The 19,993-nt window shown below is 40.4% G+C and overlaps 1 protein-coding gene across 9 annotated transcripts in view; it reads right to left on the bottom strand.

Moving 5' to 3' along the window:
• dab1a (DAB adaptor protein 1a) overlaps positions 1-19,993 on the bottom strand; it is a 215,840-nt gene that overhangs the window by 15,486 nt on the left and 180,361 nt on the right. For 8 of the 9 annotated variants that reach the window (XM_063465823.1, XM_063465827.1, XM_063465825.1 and 5 more), the window contains 6 exons: positions 18,087-18,226; positions 16,313-16,411; positions 8,559-8,690; positions 2,390-2,509; positions 1,895-1,933; positions 1,376-1,438 (listed from right to left, as the gene is read on the bottom strand). In XM_063465823.1, coding sequence (XP_063321893.1) covers positions 1,376-1,438; positions 1,895-1,933; positions 2,390-2,509; positions 8,559-8,690; positions 16,313-16,411; positions 18,087-18,226 — 593 coding nt within the window. The remainder of the gene's footprint in view (positions 1-1,375; positions 1,439-1,894; positions 1,934-2,389; positions 2,510-8,558; positions 8,691-16,312; positions 16,412-18,086; positions 18,227-19,993) is intronic. The other variant, XM_063465826.1, reaches the window with a different exon arrangement.

Here is a 19,993-nt window from a genome sequence, read left to right on the forward strand (position 1 = left end):
AACAGATTCAGAGAACAGCCGAGAGAGCCTGTTACCTCTGGAGTAATTAAGCAATAAAACTTTACACTTCATCACTGTTCCAGCACTGCGACAAACTGGATGCCAACACAAAACCCTGTAACCTGCCTCTCCTGGGATCATATCAATCACTAGTAAAGTGTTTGTGTGTGTGTGTGTGTGTGTGCAGGGATAATCAGAATTAAAATCTTTTGAGTGAGAACTCATCTACTAGGTTAATCAGAAGACTATCAGCCTGTGGTGATGGTCTCTCTCTCTCTCTCTAATAAAGAATGGATAAGGCAGCTTATCACATCCACAGACATGTAATAACTCACATTGTCACACACATGGAGACATGTAATATTTCTATGTCACACAGTCAGATAGATCTGAGTCTGTGTGTAATGAGAAGAAACAATGAGCAGCGATAGCAAAATGCTGATATGTATGAATCCTGAGATTCCTATGGTTTGATTTCTCCTACAGTGGCACAAGGCTTGAAACAAAGTTTTATTCTTCCCCAGCTGGATGTGCTCTAATCAGAGTGGTAAATGAAAAACAAAAAATAGCACAGAGGAAAAATGTGGATATCTATCTAGCACAGCCTGTCCCATTCTTTCTCCTCCTTTCAATGCCTTGTTTACTTCTTTCACATGTTTATTTCCAGAAGCTGCCATCTTTATTCATACATTAGTTCCTCTGTGGCTGGAGGCTGGCTGAGCCGCACGTTTTTTACGCATGATGTGTGCGTGGGGGTTTGTTTGTACGTGTATTTGTTTGCGTACGATTGTGCACGCGCCAGCGCTCCCTCTATTTCAATCCATTTTATTTAAAGATCAAACGAGAGGCTGGTGATTAATCTTTCTTTCCCCCGCTTTCTTTCATCTTCTTGGGAAAAGAGGGAGGGGAGGCGAGAAAAAGAGGAGGGGTCTTCCTTCCACACACACAACAGGAATAACCTCCACATCCCCTCCACGCGCACCCAACCCTCCCCCTCTTTATCCCTCGGAGGTCTACCCACATCTCTGAGGAGTGCACCCAGAGAAAGCCTCATCTCCCAGGAGTAGCTAGCTTTAGCTATCAGGGCCCTCTGGAGAGTGTTGGCTGGTTGTTTGCCTCAGATTCTTAAAGTCTTTATTTCCTGTATCTACAATTGCTGTTTTCATGTGTAAAAACGGCAATTAATTCTATGAGCAGGCCACAGTATATTTATCCCATTAAAGAGCAATGCAGCTTGTACCGATTGGACAGTAAATAAGTGATTAAATCTCTGTAGCTTAAACGCTTTTAGGAACTCCCTGTCAGCAGATTAACCACAGTAACTGTAGTTTAAAGCTACATAAGACACAAGCAAACAAGATGAGCTTGTGGGTACCTGATAAATGCTCTCTTCTGATTGGTCACGGATGGGCTCGTGTCCCGCCTCAAACACAATGTACTACAACGTCAGCAGCACGGGAAAGAGAGGGGGAAAAAAGAAGCAGGAGGGAAATTGGAAGATAAAGAAATTGAGAGAAAAGAAGTGAAAACTGCAGAGGTGATTAGTCAAACAGCATTGTCAATAGGTTCTGATTAAAAAGCAGTTGAAGAAGAGATCCCAGTGACACACGGAGGAGGCTTTAAGCAGTAAGAAATACCCAGAGCAACTGAGAAAACAAACACATCTCTCAGCTAATCATGCACCCACAGCTACAGACTCATGAACACACAGATATGAGTGTCTCCTACTGGCTCTTTGTATACATCGGCAAACCCCTAAACAGCGTGTGTTGTGCTTATTACGAAGATCTACCCAAACAGGAGCTGTCTCCCCACAGTGCACACACAGAGGAGCAAGCTGACTGGCTAGAAATGCAGCAGGTGACAGCAGCAATGGGATTGGTCAAGAAGTTACCTGGTAGACAGGGTCCTCCAGATCCTCCTCCAGTATTGTCTGCGGATAAGCGACGGCAGCAGGAAAGAGAGGGAGAGATCAAACGGGGAGGAGAGAGGAGCAGGGGTGAGAAGACAGAAGAGAGGGAAGAGGCGGAGAGTTAAGCCGGTGAAGTAGAGAGAGTAGGCGGAAAGCACAGCGAGACATAGCGGCTTCCCAGCATTCAGATAATCATTTGGCAATCATCAGAGAGAGAGCGAGACAGAGAGATAAAGAGAAAATTAAACAGGAGACGTACAGAAGACAGAACAGAGGAAGGTGAAATAAGCACAATGGGCAGATGGTACCACTGATGAAACCTGAAAGTGGGTGCTCCGTATGTTATTCTTTGATGTTTTTTTAAGTCTTACCTGACTCATCTGTCAAGAGTCTCTCACATGAACCTCATCATACTTATGGCAGATGATTAAGGAAATTGTTTAAAAGAAAAAAATACCAGAGAGTTGATAAGAGTACCTGGTACACCGCCTGCTCACACTGCTTGTCTTTTTGGGCCTTCTTCTCCCTCTCCTCTCTCTGCTTTATGTCATAGATGAGCTGGAACAAGTCCCGCAGGTCCAGAATCACAGGTTCAGCCTAGGACGAGGACACATTATCCAACCATTAACACAGGCACACACATTAACAGGAGCACAACACCGATCAGAACTCAAGAACTGCATGTTCATTCTAGTTATGTGGTGATTAATCTCCCTGCCCAACTTCACGACAGGAGTTTAAGGCCATGATCAGACTGACATGAACAGTGCGGAAAAAGATACCACCTCATTCACTTTAATGATGCAGAGGCCTCAGGCCAAAACATTTAATCTGCCCCATCTCACTGTCACTTTATCGCACACCCTGCTGTAAATTCTAACAAGTGCACGTTTCTCTTCAATTTATTTAGTAAATTCTGACTTTTAAGACAAGTAAAGTTGATTCTGATCATTACCCTTGCAAGTTTTTCAGATTTGCATTTGCAATTTGACAAACATGCACAGAGAAGAGGCCTCTTCTGTGTCTCTACTGAGCTTTCTTTTTGAGTTATGAAGCTTTCCGTGAAGATTGAGTGAGTTTGACATAACCCATTAAGAGACCCTGATCGCTGACTCTGACCCAAACACAGAACAGCTGTTTCTGGAGTAAAAGGTGGAAGAAAGCACATCAGTCAGGAGTGTGACCAAGAGCAGGTTCTGCTTTTTACCTTCACAGGGTTGTGCACTCTGAAGTAATCCTCCAGACTGAGGCTCTACTGTAATGTCTTGAACCATGTGAGGGACAACACTCACCGGAAACACCTGAATTGTGGTGCCAACTAATTAGATGTGGTTCCCCAAGACTTATCAAAGGGCCACCACTTCTAGACACTATAGGACATCCAGTATGCATTGCAGGAAAACAAGCACAACTGGTTAGAACAGGACCATAGAGTGATTTAACTTAAAAGGGGAAGTCATATAGGATAAAAATCAGGTTTCTTTGCATTTTACAGACAGAGTCATGCAACATTTTAAATGCTCCTTGTAGATTTAACTTGTAATTCTGTAGATACATAGTAGAGATAAAAAAAGAATATGCATTAGAAACTGCTGTACAGGATCTGACAAGTTTTCATTCTCAAAGATGTATTACACAAAGTGCTCTTCTTTGATTATACTTCAACTTCTGCCTACAGAAAGCTGATCCAGCAGAATACACCCTCATAATTTAAATTGCCCAAATAAAATTGTAACAGAAGAAAGACAAATTCTCTAGCTTTTCAGGAATCTATTCACAGTATAAAAATAAGAAAAAATGTAATTCAATTTTGTTCATCACAACATCAGTCACTAGTGCTGTGGGATACTGCAGATTCAATACAAAGCGAACAAAGTGCTGATACCAGTACCGATACTTTTAACCTGTAAAGGCAGCTTATGTTGGGGAGACAGTGTGTCATGACTTAAGAGATGGCTCATCACCACTAACTCACTCTGATTTTTACGTTCTATAATACTTAGTTATCACAACAAAACACATCTTCCAACTTCTCTAAAGCGTTTTGGGTCAAATTCTGTTGTTTGACATGTTTCATAGTGCGTGTTTGAGGTGTGTTGTTTAATTCCCCCAAAATCTATAATTTAACACAATTCAGTGGGCTACATACTGAAACAAAGTATCGATCCTATTTGGCTAGTATCGATCCGATACCAATACCAGAGTTGGTATCGACACTATCGATATTTGGATTGTTCCGCCCACCTCTAACAGTCGCCTCAAGGCGCTTTATATTGTAAGGTGGACCCTACAATAATACAACAGAGGAAACCTCAACAATCATATGACCCGCTATGAGCAAGTGCTTTGGCGACAGTGGGAAGGATGCCAAAAATTTCAAAGTCTTTTTTTTCTGTGCCACTTCAAGTAATTAAACACTGACCTTGAGGCGTAAGTGACGTAACTCAGAACACGTAAGTATGTTTAAGACATTGCTATCTGCACACTTTCATGGAAACGGGCAGGGAGTGAACACAGTCACTGCATGATCTATTGCTTCACGCAGAAAAAATTGTAGCCTTGTGTTACCTTTGTACCTCTTTCCTTGAATGAACAAAAGTGGTGACAACAAACCAGCGAGATGACTCACAACCTATAACTACTGTCACAGCACAATAACAAAGAGTCTTATAGTACAACGGTCTTTCAAACCTAATCAATTATTGACTGGAGCTATGCGAAGTGCAGCCAGAGTTCATAGATTGAATGTTGTGCAAAATGTAGTTCTATTTTAGTGTTGGCTTTCTGCAAGATATTCTGAGCCGAATAAGGCACATGACATACACGCTGGGGTAAACTTCTCTCCTGCTGAGCCAACACTGAAACATACTGTCACTCTTTTAAATTCAGATCCGTTTTACATTTGAAAATGCGTGCTCTAATCCTCACTTTCTCTTGTGATTTCTCTCCCATTCTTTTTTGCTTTTCCTCGATCAAAACCTCTAGGTATGAAAAGAGAGTGAGCAGAGAAAATCACTGAATTCTAAAAGTGCTAATGCAGAAAACTTTGAGGAGGAGTGGCCTGCTCATAGGACCAGAGAGATGAGATAACCTCAGTTCAGCACAGATGACTAATTCATAGCCTACGGCAAACCTGATAAATGATTCCAACAAAAAGTAACGATAAAGACTTTTACTGCAGACACAGTTCTAATAAAATCTGCCCGGATCAGGATTTTAGAGCAGAAGATGAGTCTCCAATTCTACTAAATATTAATGCAAGAGATTCACTCTCATTGCCCAAATTAAATTCTGCTGTTGGTTGTTAGCTTAATATCTTGAGGATATTCCTGAACGTATTTCATGGTTCACTGATTTTTTTCAAACCTGTCTTGTCTAAATTCAATTCAATTAGCGATTTCTTAAATTTCTGTTGTATGAAATTCAGAAAATCATTAAATCTGGAAGTCACTTTGAAAACCTTTGAGAGAATTTCCATGAGGAAGCATGTGCATTAGAAAAATGATCACAAAATAAAAATGAGGATGTGTAAAAGTAGAATACTTAGAGAAAAAGACTTAAATATAATCATGTTGTTAACTTTGTCTAAATAATTTCTATGGGCTCAAAATAAAGGATTTACTGGCTACATCTGTTACTGTGTCATAAACAGTGTTGGGAAGTAACGGAATACATGTACCGCCGTTACGTATTTAGAATACAAAATATGAGTAACTGTATTCCGTTACAGTTACCGTTTAAAAAGGTGGTATTCAGAATACAGTTACTTTGGTGAAATAAATGGATTACACGGCGGTACTTTCCTGTTTCATATTGTGGCGGGTCAGGACTGTTTGGGTTTGTTTGACAGCTACGCTCTGTTGTTCTGTTGTTCCAGGCGGCAGCGTTACGGTTGCCATGGTTACAGGGTGACGCGCTCTCTCGCTGTGTGTTTCCTGGGTGAGAGAGCGCTTTTTTGTTGTTGTTGTGCTAAGCTAATAGGCAGAATGCTACAGGCATATCCCTAAAGAATGTTGCCTCATGGGCAGTGTAGTCCGTGCTGCAGCGAGAATGGACTGCCATACACGTTATGTGTCTGTGAGCGAGGGAGGGAGAGAAAGGAAAAGTCCGAGCTGTCACGGAGCAAAAACGGGAGCTGGAAGCATGTAAATATAATAATAACCACTGCAGCCAAGAAGAGTGCCTGGAGAGCCCAGTTGTAAGTAAGCTATTAAGACTCGACTGTACACTGTGTTCGTGTTTTCCTCCGGAAAAAATAAGTTCCGTTGGAGCAGCCTTTCAACGCCTCTCTCTGTCTCTCGCTAGCAAAGTTGACCCAGACAACAAAGTAAAGCTATTTTTCGGCTACCAGCCCGACACGGAACCCGACGTATTAGCCAGAGGTCCCTTTACTACGGTTCGGAGCCGCGGACCTTCAGTAACAGTAATAAATCACACAGCAATAGTACATTCACGTAGTTGTAAACAACATGATAATATATTAAGTAATCCAAAGTATTCAGAATACGTTACTCTCATTGAGTAACGTAACGGAATACGTTACAGAATACATTTTGGGGCATGTATTCAGTATTCTGTAATGGAATACATTTTAAAAGTAACCTTCCCAACACTGGTCATAAATAATGTAATACATTAAACTACATTTGAACTCTCTGTAGCCTCTCTACAAATTGAAACCTAGGTTTTGTAAACAACAAAGCGAGTCATACTAATTACAGCTGCAACTTTTCTAGAAAAGTTATAACAATGACTGACAATCCTCTCTTCACAATTAGAGTCTTGCTATCTTCACTAAAACTGGCTAAATAAAACATGTCTTTCTTGTGCTGAGACTTTGATTTGAGTGGTAAGCCAATTACTTTTGAATGCGACCTTAAATTGGCCTGTTCGGAACATCTTTAAGTCTTAGTCTTCATGACAACAGAGACACTTTGTTAATTCACATCAAAGCAGTTACTTTCCAATTACAGCCTCGGCCATGAGCTCTGTGCCTCCATCCCTCTTATTGTCTGCTCCACAACTAATAGTCTGAGTTTTAGTGATGGCTGGTTCAAATCCTGAAAATGGAAGTAAAATATAATTATGACCTTTCCTCAGGCACACATCAGGCAAAAGGCAGCTTAGCTGACGGATGAGAATTTACCGTTGTGCTTCACTGTTACGCAGGGTAACATTTTCTGAACAACTGTTTTTTTAATGGAAATGTGGCTGCTGTATTTGTGAGTGCAGACTGGTGCATATCTGTCTCAGTCAAAGAGCCACGGTTCATGGCCCTAGGAGGATGGATATGCCATTAGAGCTGGTGACACACACTCAAACCCTCATCGACTCACTATGGGAAATCAATATGGCTACAGAGAGAGCCAGCTGAATCCAGACGAAACAAGCCAGGCGCATACAACAACAGCAGCAACAATCATAAAAGGTCTGAAAGAAGTACTCAATATTATATAGAGTATGCCGACACAGAACCGAAGCTGCGCTGTTCTGGACACACAAAACCTAAAGCTGCAGATCTACTCGGTAAACAGTTTGTTTGAAGAACAGCACAAAGCGACATGAGCTGGTATTCAAGGGTCCTTATCTAAATGTCAAGAGGTTCATGTTACTGAGAAAAGAGCCTGATGAATCATAAATTAACCTAAACACAAAGAGAGCTGGGCTACACAATGTGTTTTTGTGTCGTTGGATGAAAAATCCATAAAATACCATTTTGTTATTCATGCGGGGTGAGAGGAAACTATACTGAACATCCTCTGGGCTCTGTTTTCAGTTTTAGAAAATCTAAATCATGATTGTAGACGTGACCAACAGTTCAGAAGCGCCAAAGACTTCAAGCTATAACAGTGGAGTAGGACTGTAACATCAGCACTTTACTATGTTTAGATTAGTGCTTATTTTAGATTAGTGCTTATTAAAAAAAAAAAAAAAAAAAAAGATTAGTGCTGTCGGCGTTAATCTCATTAAAATGACATTAACGCCATAACTGCATTAACACGGCAAATCTCCGTTAGCGAGTTAGTGCTGATCGCCCCGTGCGTGGGGCTGCAAGGCATCAACGCGTTAGCGCGGTTAGCTCGTTAACGCGTGTTAAGAGATTTTACTGTTTTATTATACCTTTCTATAAAGCTTATGTTTTACTTCATTTAACACGGAAACTATGTGGAAATAACTGCTCTTGTATAACTGCTTGTGACCACTTTTAGAGAAAAACAGGAAATGCCTAAGGAATTTGAAACTAGAAGATCACGCCGTAGTCACGAGGAAGAGGACGTATGGTAGAGTTAATCTAAAGGGGAAGCACGCCGTTGCCCTTATGAGAGTTATGAAAGGGTGTATTGTGTGAACAAGTGTATAAATAAAGAATGCGGACTACAGTGGGTGTGAGTCTCATTCAGAGCTCTCACCCATGTACATGTCTTAACAAGCTTGGTGTCTCTTTCTTTACTGAAACGAAAATACTTTGACAACGCGTTAGCGCTGTCCAGCCCCATTCACATCATTTTAACGAGAGTAACGCTGACAGCACTAGCTTAGATATTTCCAAATGTAAATGTCGGAAGAGTTCAGAAAATGGTGAAGGTGAAAGGTGGGGTTTGGGTTCATTTTCTGCTTATTGGACTGAATGTACATAAATACTAACCGACTGCGCGGTTTTGATAGCCACAAAGCGGTGGTTCCCTTCTTTTCCGCAGACATAGCCAAAGGCTCGGTGGTCCGTGATGTCCTTGGCAATGTATGAGATCTCATGGACAGCATGGTGGTGTTGGAGGACCTGTAGCAGGGAATGACATAATGATATAGATGAGCTTTAAACTGTAAAGATGCAAAAACTTGTATTTACATATATATGTTTTAAAAACACATAAGAAACAAATTGACTCTACACCTTTACAAAAAGCCAGTGTCTTTATTCTTTGTTAATAATTAAACTGTTTGCTCCAAACCAGCAACTTGAAAAAACTTATATCAGAATACTTCCAAAAACTTGTGAGAAGCATAATCATCTCATGTAAAACCCCTTAAGTATATACCCACAAAAACACACATTCACACAGAGACCTTGTATCCTACATTAAATTGTTTCTAGCTCCCCTGCCCTCTCTAGTTTAGTCTGGGTGGGGAGTGCCAAGCTGGCATTGCCTGTGCCCCGTGGCAGATGGCACTGTTTTTCCCGGGGACAGAGGGGGGGATCAGTGACAATCACAGCTCGGCAAGCTGTCGACTTGATCACTTCATCTGTGCCCTCACTCACAACACGCACAAACACACGATCACAATTCACAGCATAATATGCAATAGCCCCTCTGTTAGTCACACTAAATGTCTGCTTTGTTGTTATTGTCTATGCCAGATGCATGCTGGGAGCAGAGACACAGAGTCAACATAATAACCCAGTAGCCCTTGAGTGCATGCTAGGGGTTGGAGCCTTATACATCAGAGGCTAAACACACACATCTGCTCTCTCTGAAGCTACTCCAGAAGTGCGACATGGCAGAGTAGAGTGACACTATTATAACATGGGACCTATGACACACAAACACAGAGAGAGAGAGACACCAACCACCTCAGCAGAAACAGATAATCATTCTGTGAGTCATGTCTTCTAAATTTAATAATTGGAGTAATGATTATTATTATCACCTCTGATTGACCTGAAATTGGCAGCTAAGGATGTACATGTGCGCGCACGCACGCACGCACGCACACAGCTCATTTGCAGAGGTTATTGAATTATCTCTGGGTGGGTGGTGAGGTGACAAAGAGGGACTCTGATTCAAAGAGAGCAGAGAATTAAATGACTGCATAAATTCAATTGCTTCACTTTGTCTTGGTAGCAAGTAGAGCTTAGACAGTAGAAAAATACATATAATCAATACCAGCTTTTTTAATAAAAAGCTGAAAATGTTCACAGAAGCTTTGGTCTAATTGACATCACTTTTTTAGCATCAAAAACACATTCCTGACCTCCCTTTCCAGTTTTAGGTGTGCTTGACATCTAGGACAAGTACAAAGGTGAAAGTGCCACCTTTCAGAAGAAATTTTAGTGAAATGGGAAGATTCAATAAGTTATGATGAAGTAGCAGACCTCGGTTCTATCTGTCTTATCTGCCAAACTCTAATTAGAGTAAAAAAATAAAATAAAATCAAAAGTCTCCTCACAAACGTAAAACAAGTTAAGATGCTGGTCGTGGAAGGAAATGACAAAAATAAAGGTTGTGGGATTTGTTACAAATTGAACTTTGCACATATAATTTCAAATTTTGTCAAAACACCACTGAAGCTCCAAAACTAGTGATGGAAATATTCAACACTTGACTTCACTTCATGAGACATTTATGCCAACAAGACTGTTACTAGCATTTTTTATGGTGATTTGAATGTTTTTGTAGTGTCATGCTAGAGGAAAAGGTAGAAAAAACAATGTGACAATGCTGTTTAAAAGCATTGTTTTCTTATCACAGGTAGTCGTGGATTACTTTGTCCAATCTGGCTGACTCTGCATGGATAAGCTGGATGTGTGTTTCCATAACTGTCCTATGGTGGATAAATTACATAATGTGTGTTTCTCCCATTTCTTTAATTTTTCATTTTCATTTATCGGCTTATATACTGGAAATGGCTGATGTCATCTGATGTTTTGAACACGGCTTGCTTTAGTTGGATATAGATGCTCAAACACTGCGTAAAAACAGGTGGATTCAAAGAGTTGACACTGGGTCTGAGGTCTGCTTTTCTCGCTGTTGATGTGCTGTACCAGTCTCACAATCTTTCACACACAGCGTCGGTGTCTCTGAGGGACTGTGGACAGCATGCCCTTCAGCGGTTGCTGGCCACTGAACCAAGATATTCCTTGTTATTCTGGGAGTGAAGAGGGGAAACAGCAGGATACTGTCTCTCTAATATCTCCGATCGTCACATCTCTCTCCTGGAGGGGAGACATCATCAAAGGGCCTGTGGAGGCCATCCAGCCTTAAGCCAGTAGGAACAACATGATGGGAGATTAGCAGTTAAACTTAAAGATTTAATTAGCTTTTTTTTTTTTTTTATCAGATTCAGAGCAGGTCTGGTTATTTAACCCAGGTTTCTTTATTTCTTGCTTTTATTCTGTGTGTGAAACAATATTTGAACTGAATTAAACCTGGAATTAACTCCATTAGCTTGTCTATATAGAATAAAGTAGCACACTTTTTACTTTGTGAGCGTATTTTTTGAGAAAGGCCATTATTTTTCCTTTGTTAGACATTAATCACGGTGAGCTGACTTAGGTTAGCATGGTCTGAGAGGCACGCATGCTGGGTTAACTGGTTAGTCTTAATGTGTGTGGATCTTTGCATGCGAGTGGTTGTCTGTCTCTCTATGCTAGCCATGTGATGGACAGGTGCTCTACATCTCACCCTGTAACAGCTTGGGATAGACTTCAGCTATTCCACAACCACCAAGTTGGACAAGTAAATAAATTGGATGCATATAAATCATGTAACTTTTATTTATGTATTATTTTGTAAATTCAAGTACATTCTGAAGATCTGGCGCCATGTTATCTGGCCGTAGCCATGCCCCTGCACAGCTCTGTTCATAATAGAATAAAGGCTGAAGCTACAGCAGGAGATTGAAATGATCAGAGCACTTGTGGCCTCTCTGTAGGGGTGTTTAAAAAGTGCTGGCGGCTAATATTAATAAACCACAGCACAGAGTGTAGCAAACTTTCATTCGCAATCACTGGTTTAAGGTCACTACATCAGAGAACTGTATGAATATAGAATCAAAGAAAGAAGCATGATACTAATTTTAATACTATATACGCACAGTTCATCATGCATTGGCTGAAAATAATGGATCATGTAAGTGAAAATAAAAGGCACAATACTGAGATGTTTTTTTCCTCAACTAAAGGCACTAAAGATGTGACTATAACCATATTTTATGAAACAGATTTTGAACTACTGTGGCCAAGCTGGGCATAAAAGTTAAACTAATTTGGTTAAGATATGCTCTGACAGACATAACCCCTCTAATATGCTAAAATCAGGCAAGCTATGAATTAACACTGGTTTGTGATTTGTGATGTGTACCCACCCCTGGCCAGTGTCAATCAGATCACATATAATCCTTAATGTGGGTAAGGATTTCCTTTTTTTCTAACCTTTCCCTAAAGTACTTTTTAAGATTAAAGCATAAACCTACATGTCTTTTTCTATTTTTTGCATTACATTAAAAAATAAAAAGCAGCGTCCTGTGCCCACCTCTGCACTGTAGATCAAGAGAGTCCACTGTTTTAAATTAAAAGTTTCCATCAGATGAAAAATAATTGCATACTTGGAATTTCAGAAATTTTGATTATCACTGGTGGTGTATATTTCTTTTAAATATTTGTTTTTAATCAGCTACATTTATTATGGGAACTTCATATTAAACATTAAATTGATTTAAAAAGCACATCTGCAGCGATTCTTTAAAGTTTCGGAAAAGCATCTGAACATCAAACATAAAATAAATGTATTTAAATTTTAATTGTAGAAGGAAAAGAGGGATGATGATGATATAACAAATGTGATTTTCTGTCTGAATGCTTGTTTTGAATAGATTCATTGTGACATTTATAAATAGGAGCCCACTCATAGAATATATTATTATGTAAATGTAGTATATGTTTAGCACAAATGTAGGGTATTTGTGCTAAACACAAAGACAAATCAGTACAGAAGGATGGTGGATGTGTGATATAGCTGGTGGCATATCAATGACAGCTTAAAGCATGAGTCCAGTTTATTTTCAACCCGGCTTATTTTCCATTGCGGCTCCTGCTGAGTCTTGCTAACTTTGCATTTGTCTACAACGAATGCATGAGTGAGGATAACATGCACTCTTGTTTGGCCTCATTCTTAATGGTGAATTAGTTTGTAGTTACATTTTGACCACCTGGCTCCTCTCCAACAAGAAGTCAAGGACCATTTACGCACAAAATGTTCAACTTCCACGTGAAAGAGTCTGGATGTGAAAATGCTGAGTTGTGTTTGACAAACAGATGCCAGAGCTGTTGGAAAATAGAGTTCAGGGACACAGAAATTGCTTCATCAGACCTGTTTGCTCTTTAACCACACTGACAAGGTTTTAAGGCAACAGTGGGGAAAGATGGTTGCATACCATGTTTAAAGATGTTCGGGATAAACATCAGAGCAACAGATCTGTTTGATTTCTTAGGCACAGGCTGACCTAAAACTTGTTCTAACCCTCTGCCTTCCAATGTAAAATGGGCCACGTTCATTTGCACAGAATTCCAATTGGTGCTCACAACCTTCCTGGTGTTTTGCCTATGGAGCAGTTTTCTTACCGCATGCTTAAAAATGATCGAATACCAGCTCAAGTTTGGTAACATTACAAGGCTATAGGCCTATTTTCGTATTAAAACCTAAAAAGAAGTGACCTGTCTAGGGAGCACCCCACCTCTCACCTCCAGCTTCACCATGACCCTGTTGATGCCATTGCCCCTTGGGCTACATCTGAATGAAATAAAACAGTCTTTGTCATATCAAATAAATTATGTGTAAAACTGTTACCACAGTTGTGATGACGGTTGGATTTGTCACACATCAGTCAGCACATGTTCATAGATAGTTGGGGTTTAATACAGATTTTGATGTTTAAACACATCAATTCAAAAAATTCAAAATTCCTGTATCCCCTATTTGCCACCTTTTCTCATCCTTAGTGTAAAACGATTAATGATGAAACTTGTTGTGACAAGGCTCATCCTATGGCCTTCTCTAATTTCAGCCCCTTTCATTCCTCTAGCCCCACCAACCAAATAATACTATAAATTGGGTAGGTCCTTGTCTGCATTCAGTGACAATATATCTGATAAGACCCATATGAAATTTATTGAATTGTCTGGACGCCAGTTGTTTGTAGTCCTTTCTGCTGGCAGAAAAGTTGATCTTTCTGATCTCTCTGAGGAGCAGCGTGCAAACTAACCATTTCAGCAATTCACTCATGCTAGTTTTTCATCTGCCTTGGTATTGTCCCCTTTCTGAGACTTGGCCAAAGGGGTTGAAGAGGGTAGTAATGCACAAGTGTCTCTATGTATATGCACATGTGTGTGTTTTAAGAGAGAGGCTGACAGGAAGAGAGGCATGCTGGCCTGCCCTCTGTTAGATTAATGTCTCCCCTCTTATTCTCCTCCATCTCAAGCACCACCTCCCTCCATCCTGCACGACCTTCCCTCCTCCGAGAGAGAGGCCATCCATCCATTCGTTCACCCATACATCCATCCGCCCATCTGGCTGACTGATGCACAGGAGGGGAATGAGACTGTCAAGATCCCTGAACCTCAGCAGAGTCATTCTCTCTTTCTTTCCGTCTCCCTCTCTCCCTCCCTCCTTTGCCATTAGGAGTGGTGGAAGGGCTGATAGTAAGGACAGCATATCTCTATAGTTAATATTAATGTGCAGAGACAGAGGACAAGGTCTCCCTGTAGAGAGCTTTACTTTGACATATGCTTACTGATTCTCCACCTATCCCTCTAACTCTGTTTCAGTCTGCTTCTGCTCCTCAATCACACGCTTCCTCTATTTATCTTTTTCACATCCTTTTTTCCCTCCTCCTTCCCCTTGGACTTTTCTTGCTTCTTCTCCTCTACAACTCTAGCTCTCTACTTCTGCATCTATCACTCACTTTTCTATTTAGCTCTTGTTATCCTTCAGTGTCTAAATTTTGAGCCATCAAGAAGAGAAATACGATAAGGATTATGAGTGTTATAAGAAGAGGTACAAAGGATTGAATGTGCTTGTATTCAACATGGATGCCACGTGGGTGGTCGTTGTTTACTGAGTCTTGCCTGTCTAATACAAGGTACTTTTGAATCACTGCTGGGTACACACACATACAGTGTCAGCGCATTCCGGCTCCCGACAAAGTGTAAATCTTAGGCTTACCGTGTCAACCACTAAAGCTCGGTATGGAGCGGCGAGCTTTATATTCTATCTAAACCAGTCTACATTCACAATCAGACACACTCAGAGCCAGACAGTGAAACAGACAGCTCACACTGCATATGTACACATCAAAAAAACAGTTGCTGTATTATGTTTAAAAAATAAGCCTGTTTTTCTGCAGCTGCCAAGATGAATATAAAAACAAACATACAGAAAGAATCGCTGCGGCACAACTCAGCCAAACACCTCAAAATAACAACATTAATTCATTGGACAGATTTTTACAAGTTTATAGAATTTAACTCTTTTCCCACATAAAGGCAATATTTGATGACTTCCTCTGGACCCTTAACGAAAACATAAATAAATATCAAAAAGGATGTGGTTTGACAACCACTGGAATAGTTTCCCTGTTTTTCCAAGGGCAGACACCACCCTCATTAACTTCTGATGCAATATGAGAGAAACTTCTTTAAGGGTTACTCCTAGTAGGCTTTCAAGGGGTAAAGAGTTAACAGGGAAGTAATTCTCCATTATTAGACACAGAAAACATGGGAAAAAGGCCACTTTAGTCAATGATCCTAAACAAGCCTGGTCATTTTCCCTGATTTACAATCATATTTAATCTGCAATGGCATTTAAAGAACCCTGTGTAGGTTATAGGCATTACCTATTACCATAGATGGAATATGGTAGTCATAATTATAATTTAATTATAACAACCTGCAACTATGTTTTTGTATGCACTTCCAAGGAATCCGTTATGTGCAACGGCCTTGTTTCTACAGTAGGAGTAGTAGATTTGAGCTGGGGAGCAAGAGGAAGGAAGGTCCATTAAATTTGTTCCAATGCAAACCTCCAGTAGAAGCCACTAAATCCTACACACTGGCCTTTCTATAACTACATTAATCTTCTTCTCTACTTGCGTCTGCTCCAAATATATCTACGGGTTGTGGGTACTTGCCAGTAAATTCAATATTACACTTCTTGTTTTATTGCTTTTTTGCATGGATTTAAGTAAGTCTTAGATCTTATCAGCCACTGGGAAAAACGCCTAGCAAATTAAGTGATAGAGGGAGAGTCAGGGTCAGTTAACAGACAGTAAACAGAGCTAAAAAATGAACCAGGGGATTGATTGAAAACAGTCGATGAAGTCTGGACAGATCATATCGGTTAACCAAAAAAGCAGCCATGTAAGATGGAAAATGCCTAATCCTGGGGCATAATATAAAACCAGTGTAGTTGCTGTTTGCACACAGGAAGACAATGGGACAGCCATGTTCTCTCATCTACTGAGGCCTTGTTCTCAGGGTTTCAATTAGGGTCTCCTGATTTCCCCAGGGGCCCCTCCCTCTTATGGAGATGCCTCATTAATAGATGAAACACAAGTGCATGAACACACAAACACACACACAAACACAGACCCACAAGTAAAGAGAATCAAATCTGCTTCAGAACTTACCCCTGACTTCTCATCAAAGATTTTGATCCCTCCAAAGGAAACGGTCAGGAACACCTTCTGTTTGTGTTCTCCTTTAGACCGTGCTGCTGCAGCTATTCCCTGAGGATGCACACACACAGACACACACAGAAACACAATCCATACAACCATGTCAGAAGCAGTATAGAAATGTACATGCAGTTGCCAACAGCTGTCAATAAAGGTAATAACTATGTCTTTAAAAAATCAGCAATGAGTTTCACATACTGGCATCAACTTATAATTTTTAAATTATTTGTGGCAGGTTTCTCATTTATTCTCATCCAACAAACAACATTTTACTATATTGTGTACCAGGGCACCATGCATTCTTTCTACAAAAAGACTAGGGATGATGTGAAAGGAGATCGATATCAATGACTAGTTTATTGAGAATGTCAGAAATGTTACGATAGTTTTTATTTAATAATAAAAAGTTGCTTTGCTTAAAAATAGCTTGCTGCTGAATGGAACAACTTAATTTATATAACTTGTTTAAAAGGTTTGGGAACCTGCTTTTAACACAGTACAACTGCTACAACGCACTCAGCATACAGTCAAACGACATACTGATTATTTATAGCTGTAAGTATATGTAAAGGTTTAAGTTTCTCTCCATTTTCACCTCGTCACCATTTGCATAGGCGAGTCACAAAAAGAAGACAGGAGAGAAGCAGGATCACAAAAACGACGGATTCTGGATAGAAAAGGGAGGAGCAGTATGAAAGAAAAGGTGGAGAGATCAGAGAAAAGGAGTTGATGGATTTTCTGTCTGAATAAATGAGGAGGAGGGAAGCTGTTTGATCAATGAGCTGTCGGTCCTCTTCTCACCCTTACGGGTCTCCGCTGGATAGAGTTTTCACTACACGTAAACAAAGCGTAAATGTAATTTGCTCAATTCAAATATCTCCTGCAATATGATTTAAAGGGAAATTAATAATGAATGAGGCACTCTTCACTCCGACAGTGTTTTCAAACTCTTTCAGCATACATTTGTAGAGACAAGATGCAAAATCTAGGTTTTGTTTAAAGATGCGACTTCTTAGGGAAAAATTTCAACATTCTTTATGTAACAGAATTTCAAAGCCTGTTTTTCATAATTCTGCAATCAATTATTTCAGAAAACAAGGTCGTTCATTAGGCCTGAATAGAAAATGGCCTATTTTTCTTCATCTTCATTCTCACTCATGTCTCTCTTTCACCTATCATCCAAATGATTCCCCTCCTATATGCCATCTCCTCGCTGCTAACTGCCCCATCTGTCTACCCCTCCCTCTAATTGTTTCTGTCCTTGCAAATGAGACATTCATCCCAATCCCCTTCTCATCCATATGGCTAACCTCCTTTACTTCCTCTTGCACTGATCATCGTCATCTCTATAAATTATAACAACCCCATTTTCTATCCTTCTTACTCAACTTCTCGCTTATAGCAATTTGCATAAAAAGACGGCAACAAACTCTATATGCATGCGCACACCGTCAAAAGCGCAGTAATGCTATGATGTACAAAACATGCATATTTAAATGTTGAACTTCAGAATATGCATGAAGCTGGCAACTGATGTCTTTTGTGGGTCACAGAACTTCATGCAGCTGCAGGCTGTAATATAACATTAATTCTGGGTGTTGACGTCCTCTAGTTTTTTTAATTGCTCGCAACTACCGTGGAAAGTTTGTTTTAACAGCGAGTTTAAAGTGGTACAATTAATTTGTAATTTGAGACAGATCAAGAGGAGGAGAAAGACTCTTCTTACCTTGAGCTTCATCATCGAGTCCTGGCAGAGTTTGTCTCCACGGGCGGCGGTAACCTCGTCCAGGCCAATGAGCTTGGCCTTGTAGCGGACGCCATCGCCCTTAAAACGCCTGATGAGAGCTGTCTCGCTGCGATCCTGCCCTGCAGACACACATACACACTCACTTTGCAGTCTACAGTACATCTTCAAGTCAAGGACCTCAATCTACCTCAGACCAGTGCTATTACCTCAGGATCATCAATCACACAAACCCCAGAATACTTCAACAGTAAAAAAAACCCCAACTATAGTATAGGTCAAAGCCACTAATGTCCAAAACTAACTCAGATCACATGCACTGAACTGTGGTATCATATGAATGATAATGGTCAGTACACTCAATGACGCTCAGTGTTTGGCAGGATTAGACGAAACTCTGACTGTTCACATCTTTGGCCATTTCTCATACACAATAATGGTGTGACATTTTCTCCTTATCTCCCCTGTCTCCAGCAGTCCCTCGTCTCTTCTCACTTGCTACTGTGTACCAGATTGCCGGCACTGTGCGCATGTATTAGTAAGTGTCAGTGATGGCGTGCATGTGTTGACCTTGCTCTTGTCCAGGAAGTCTCTGTGTTATCTCCTCCAAACCTCTTTACACACAATACAGAGCACAGAGAGAGGGAGAGAGAACAGTTACTCATAAGGACAAACTCTTTTGTGTCATACTCTCTCATTCTTTCTTCCTCTCAGTTTCTATTTCTCCGACCTGCAGCGTGCACGCACACACCAACTGTTGTACAGACAAACACCAGAGCATCTCTGCATGTCTCCGTGTTCTGTTTTTGAGTGTGTATATGCGAGACTTTGAGAGTGATTGTGAGAGAGAGGCATAATGATAATGCAGCATATTCAGATAATATATTGAGGCATTAGTTCTGTACTCTATAAGAGCGTGACTCTTGGAAGGTCACAGCCGGAGTGATGGAGAGGTCCCACTCCTCCTTTCGTCTTTCTTTCACACTCCCTCCATTCACACCGAGTCCCTACAGCATTGCAGCATAATAGAAATAAGCCTTTTTAAGACCATCACGTTACGTGCAGCTATTGAATCATTTTTGTGCAACACAAACCTCCCACAACTTCGCTTGTGTGCCCTCACGCGAAAACAAGGAAACACGAGTATTTTTTAAATCTGCATTTGAATCAACTGAATTCAATCACATTCAAAAAGATTTTAACAAGTTGGAAAGTACTTGAGGACAATTCAATATAAGGCCTCATTATCACACGATAGATAGAAATTCTCATGGTCGGTTAGCCTTTGTATTAATAACCCTGCTTTGTTAAAACCTCAAATAGAAAAGTCCAAGGCTGCCACAGATTGTTTTGTGAATATTAATTTGTCTAAGAAGCCTCAACCTATGGGAAGAAAAACTTGACAAACTACAAGAAAGAAAAAAAAAACACTTACACCCTATTTTCCATTGATAAAAAATAACATACACATACAGAGAGACACACTCAAAGACTGCAGATGAACTCATACCTCTGAATCATTGAACAGACACACTCAGTCACACTGCTACTTGGAGTAAATCACGACTGTCTGTCTCAAAGTCCTAAGAGACAAAAGAGCTGAAGAATATCAGTCCTTATTTTGGGGAGAGTAAGAGAGAGCAGCTCTCTCTATTGTGTCACGTCTCAGCGTGGCTGAGATCAAAGTAAGTGACTAAACCACTGCAGGACTGCGTTGTTCAACAAGGAGATGTTCATTTTGGAGACATTTAAATATTGCCTTCATTAAATATGAAACGATGCTGTAAAATGAGCGTGCACACACACACATATAAGTATGTTGACAATAATACTCTGGTAGTGTGATGGCAACCCCCAGATTTCCACACCCACTAGCTCCACATCATCTC

This window comes from Pelmatolapia mariae, linkage group LG23, assembly GCF_036321145.2.
Source record: "Pelmatolapia mariae isolate MD_Pm_ZW linkage group LG23, Pm_UMD_F_2, whole genome shotgun sequence".
NCBI lineage: Eukaryota > Metazoa > Chordata > Actinopteri > Cichliformes > Cichlidae > Pelmatolapia > Pelmatolapia mariae.